This window comes from Trachymyrmex septentrionalis, unplaced genomic scaffold, assembly GCF_001594115.1.
Source record: "Trachymyrmex septentrionalis isolate Tsep2-gDNA-1 unplaced genomic scaffold, Tsep1.0 scaffold72, whole genome shotgun sequence".
NCBI classification, from domain to species: domain Eukaryota; kingdom Metazoa; phylum Arthropoda; class Insecta; order Hymenoptera; family Formicidae; genus Trachymyrmex; species Trachymyrmex septentrionalis.
Window position 1 is genome coordinate 1,724,352 of NW_017305905.1, and position 5,535 is coordinate 1,729,886.

The 5,535-nt window shown below is 33.0% G+C and overlaps 1 protein-coding gene across 5 annotated transcripts; it reads left to right on the forward strand.

The window, feature by feature from the left end:
- Window positions 1-259: 259 nt before the first annotated feature.
- On the forward strand, window positions 260-4,075 carry LOC108753811 (phosphatidylinositide phosphatase SAC1). 5 transcript variants are annotated; one of them, XM_018495722.1, is made up of 9 exons: window positions 260-727; window positions 848-939; window positions 1,011-1,191; window positions 1,288-1,351; window positions 1,432-1,543; window positions 1,629-1,972; window positions 2,305-2,682; window positions 2,891-3,058; window positions 3,121-4,075. In XM_018495722.1, the coding sequence occupies exons 1-9, from the start codon at window positions 690-692 to the stop codon at window positions 3,397-3,399; spliced, it is 1,656 nt and encodes a 551-aa protein (XP_018351224.1). In that variant the 5' UTR covers window positions 260-689; the 3' UTR covers window positions 3,400-4,075. The 5 variants fall into 5 exon arrangements, with proteins under 5 accessions (XP_018351224.1, XP_018351223.1, XP_018351222.1 ...); XM_018495721.1 differs by having other exon boundaries at window positions 260-555; window positions 651-727; window positions 1,011-1,351; XM_018495720.1 differs by having other exon boundaries at window positions 260-433; window positions 530-727; window positions 1,011-1,351.
- Window positions 4,076-5,535: the final 1,460 nt, after the last annotated feature.

The following is a 5,535-nucleotide window of genomic DNA, read 5'->3' on the forward strand; positions in this document are numbered from 1 at the left end:
AATTCTGATTTAAAAATATACTAGCTATAAACAATTTTCATGACACGATCGAATTATGTCTTTTTTTTTTAAATCATTCTATAGCTTTACTATAAAAAACTCAAATTTATAAACGCCTTTCCAATCCACAACATGGCGGCGAGTCATGTGATCCTGCGACCCACTACAAAAGTATCGACGCTCAGTATCCATACTGTATGTACTTATACTATGCTATAGGTCTCCTTCTAGTTTTTTATAATCTGTGCTTCTAGTCTTCATGATTGTAGTATTTCGTGGATGTGACAGATTTTCTAACCTGAATAGTCGTCAACTTTAACGATTTATATTTCGGTTTACAGGGCAGAACGACGTTCTCTTCTCGTCAAATCTTAATTTTTACGCGAAAACGAATTAATTAAGTATATTTTTATCAAAATTTGTGGTGACCAAGGTACTCTCAACATTTATCCTTTTTTGTTAACCAAATTCTTTCGTTTTAAGCAAAAACACATCGAAAAAGCCTAATTTATTAATTTTTGAGGTGCAGGGGGCTAAACTGTATAATTACCATGTGTATGTATGGATTGTGTTTCACCAGAAGATAGTAATTTATTTTTCCCAAACATTATTTTATTATTATTTTCTCGCTTGCTCGTCTTTCTGCTCAGCGTATTTACTTGCTTCCGATCTATTCATCATTTGACAATATGATGCCAAATATGGATATATATGACAGTTTATATTTGTGAGTAGATTATAAAGAGAATACATTTGCACTTTATTTTGTAAAATACACATGGTGGAAAAATTATGTGTGCTGCCAATTTTATTATTCACTCTAATTATCAATTTTATTTCTGCCAAGATATGCCACTCCAGAGAAGTTTTTCGTGGAACCAGTCGGAACCAAGGTCCTGCTAGTAGTCGATAGAGTGAGCCAGCAGATCTATACTCAAGGTAATTAATAGACAATTTTATGTTTTTTTTTTAATTAAACTGAAGTTGATGATCTTTATTTCCTCTTGTAGTCGGCACTGCTAATCAGATTCCAACAACTGCCAGCCGTAGAAAAATATGGGGACTGGTAGGAACTATACATCTCTTGGCATGTCGTTACCTTATTGTTGTTACGGATGCTCAGATGTGTGGGACTATAGCTGGGCATAACATCTTTAAAATATCTTCAACAGATGTGATACCCTATACTAGGTCCTTTTTGCATTTGACTGAGAAACAGGTCCAAAATAATTCTACATACCTGGAGATGGTAAAATCTGTCTTAAACACACCATACTTTTACTTCAGTTATACCTATGACCTCAGTCATACTATGCAGAGGCTGCATAACACAACACCTGAATTCTTGCAAGTAAATATGTTGCATGTTTAGATTGCCACTTTATGCGGTGTTGTAAACAGTTTTATGATAAAGGACATGTCATTATTTAGATGCCACTTCATGACAGAGCAGATCCCAGGTTCGTATGGAACGCTTATCTTCTGCAGGACTTAAGCGCAAGACCAGAGCAATACAAATTTTGTTTACCTATCATTCATGGCTGTATCCTTCAATAGTGTTGTATCATTAAAATTTTTAAGTGTTTATATTTTTCTGTAATGAACCCCCTTAACAATTGATTATATAGTCATCTCACTAAACACAGTAGTTGTGAATGGCATCGCATTCAATTGGGGTATTGTCTCCAGACGTGGTATACATCGTGCTGGAACAAGATTATTTTCACGTGGTATAGATACCACTGGGAATGTATCCAATTATGTAGAGACAGAGCAGCTGATCGAGATAAATGGCAATTGCAGTTCCTTTGTGCAAACGCGTGGATCCATTCCTCTGTTTTGGTATCAAGCGCCAAACTTGAAGTACAAGCCAAAGCCGCAGATTAGTCCACACGAGGATCATCAAAGCGCTTGTGCTCGTCACTTTGATGTTCAAATCTTTCATTATGGGAAGCAAATTTTAGTGAATTTGGTAAGTTTTCTTTTTTTTTTCTTTTTTTTTTTTACATTTATATTTATGATATTTAGATACTAAAGGGTGGGCCATCTATTGGTACGTTTTTGAATTTTAGCTTCACAACAAAAAAAAAATTAATAAAAAATATCAATGTATGCTCATTTGATCGCATTTTTAAAAACGTACCAATAGATGGCCCACCCTGTATAAAATTAAAATAATTATGAAAAAAGCTTTTTCGTAAATTATATTTATTCCTATTATCTGCAGGGATTGGCTTAGAAATTTTTTATTTTATAAAAAAACTGTTATTGTTATATTTATAAACATACCAGTATTTTGAACAGATTGATCAGTGTGGACCAGAAGCATTGCTAGAAAACGCATATCGTAATTTAGTGCAAAGAATTAACAACCAAAATATTCGATATGAGGCTTTTGATTTTCATGCGGAATGCAGAAGACTGAGATGGGACAAATTGAATACTTTAATGGACCGATTAGCACATGATCAAGAACAGATGGGGTATTTCTTATTGATGAGGGACGGAGCATTGCTTTCGGCTCAGGATGGTGTTTTCCGTACAAATTGTATCGACTGTTTAGATCGAACAAATGTTGTACAAAGCATGCTGGCGAAGCGAGTTCTTAACGAAGTATTGAGCAGACTAGAGATACTTAGAAAGGTGGAAGATCATCCTGCATTTGAAAATCTTTTCAAAGAGGTATTTTATTTTTGAAATAACTTTTCATATAATTTTTTCCAAATTTTTAATATTAAATAAAATCAAGGAGTAGTCTTATAATATGTAGATAAATAATAATTATAATACTAAATAATAATAAAAATGAGATATAGTTTGACAAGTAAATGATTTTTTAATTATAAAAATAATTTTATTGATTAAAAAAATTGTTGATTAATATTTTTAGATTTGGGCGGATAACGCAGATGTAATAAGCATCCAATATTCGGGTACAGGGGCATTGAAAACTGACTTTACGCGAACTGGAAAGCGGACTAAATTGGGTGCAATGAAAGACGGTTTAAATTCTCTGACGAGATATTACAAGAACAATTTCGCCGATGGATATAGACAGGTAAATAATTCTTGAAAACATTCTTCTCTCTTTTGATGATATAGTGATTTTATGTTATACAGGATTCGTTGGAGCTCTTTTTAGGTCGTTACATCGTCCAGGATGGCGAATGTACTTCCATTCAATGTCCCTTAGAATCCGAACGAAATTGGCGTTATGCTACATTCCCACTTGTTCTTTTAGTCGCATCCTCGATGTTGGTCGCTCACATAATCTTACCATCGCGATACACAACAGAAATATTACTCTATATGCTATTCTGGGGCGCCATGGTGGCCGGCACCTTCGCCACCATTATTCACCATGGCAAGCAATATGTCGATAAGCCAAAATTACTTTAGAATTAATTAATGATTTTATAAAATTTTAAATTATATATATTGTACAATATGGATAACCAATGGCGATAAATAACTGTAGATTACGTATTAGTTTTGCACCAATATCAATTGATATTTCGGTTTTTGTTTTGTGGCACAAAAATAGATCTCATGCGACAACTGATTAACAACGTCTATTTTCACAAAGTTAATTTATGTTGATTTTCAAGAGTTCTGTTCGCATTTTACAGTTACACAATCACAAGCAGTCAAATGCATCTGTCAAATGAGCTTTTATTTTAGTATAAAGTTGATAGTGGGGAAGGGGGGGGACAGTGTCCATTACAAATTATTATTACAGTGAAATTTGCACTTTTCGCATGATAGAGCATAGTTGAGTCTATTCTCGCGAATGACATTCATTCCTTAAGATTCGCTTGACATTTTGTAACAAGCTTTTCTGATATATTGTAAAAGATTAAGTCATTAATCTCTGGTAGGATAAGCAGTAAGGCAGCCTGAAAATCCTCAAATAAGAGATTGGACATGAGAATTTGGTGTGCTATATTTTTCAGGACCTGCTTAAGATAAAATAGAATATTCACCCATCTCATTCTATCTCATAGGCTTTCTACAATGAGTTCTTATCTAAGCTTTAAGTCTTAAAAGCCATAAGAAATTGATCAATTATTCTTTTCATATTTAACTGTGATTGGTCAATTTCTTACAGTTTAAAACTTAAGCTGAAATAATGACTTATTGTAGAAAGCCTATTATACATTTACAGGGTCAAAAGTCTGGATACATCCAAATATCTCATAAACGATGCATTTTAGAAAAAAATGTTTCTTACAAAAGTTGTAAGGCTTAAAAAGACGCATTCAACGATATTTATTTAGTCTAGGATGGTCAATTCAAGGTTAATATGAATTTTTTAAATGGAACCCTTCTTTTTCATTACATATTCTTGTAGCTTATCTCGAGAGCTTTCCAAAACACTATAATTAATTACTTCATTTTCATTAAGTACTTTGCAAGTTATAAGGCTTGAAAGTTACAGTACCGTCAGTATTACCATTACCCAAGATGTCCGATCGACGGCTAAAATCTCTTGAATGTTGTTCAAGAACATTTGTTAAGATCAAGTTCACTGGAGATTGTTTCTTTTATTTTCATTTTTGCACTAAAAATTCATGTAAAAATAAAAATAAGAGAAACAATCTTCAATGACTCTTAACAAATGTTATTCAGGACATGATCCTGAACAACATTCAAAAGGTTTTAGCCGTCGGTTGGATACCTAATACTAATGTCGGCGGTACTGTAACTTTTAAGCCTTGTAACTCGCGAAGTACTTAATGAAAATTAACTTAATTATATAATGTTTTGGAAAGCTCGAAATAAGCTACAAGAATATGTAATGAAAAAGGGGGGGGGGGGGTTCCATTTATAAAATTCATGTTGACTTTGACAACGTCATTCTAGGTCAAATAACTTTTGTAAGAAATATTTTTTCCTAAAATGCATCGTTTATGAGATATTTGGGTGTATCCAGATTTTTAATTCACCCTGTATATCACATTCTATCTTAATAATCTTGAAAAATATGGTGGATCAATAGAAATTGTTTAAACTGTGTCCAAGTTCTTACTTAAAGATCTCTAAGGTAAACAGGGCTAAGTGATCGTGTTAGATATTCACCGTCCATAGATAACCTGAGATAAGCATGAGAATGATTTCCAGTTCAGAATTGAGAGATTCATGGAATCCTTTTGGATCTTTTGTTACATTTTTTTTTATAGAAGTTTGAAATAATTATTTTCCTCATGATGGATGTTTTTTTAGAAATATACTTCTACATACAAAACTTTTATTTTATAATTATTTATATTATAACGAACATTATTTTAACGATTTTTATGCTTTCACAGCTGTTATCTTTAAAGATATCAAAAGGTTTGTGGGTTATCGCCGTATTTGTGTCCATTACTAACGCCAACATTTCCTGAACTTTGCCGTTCACTTCATCAGTGCGAGGGGCGCAAATACTGAACTGTTGCTCCGGAAAAACTTTATGTAGAAGGGAGTGAGAATATGTTGGAAAAGGGAGGTCTTCCTTGTCATGTCACTTTTCACAAACGTTCCAATAAAAGAAAT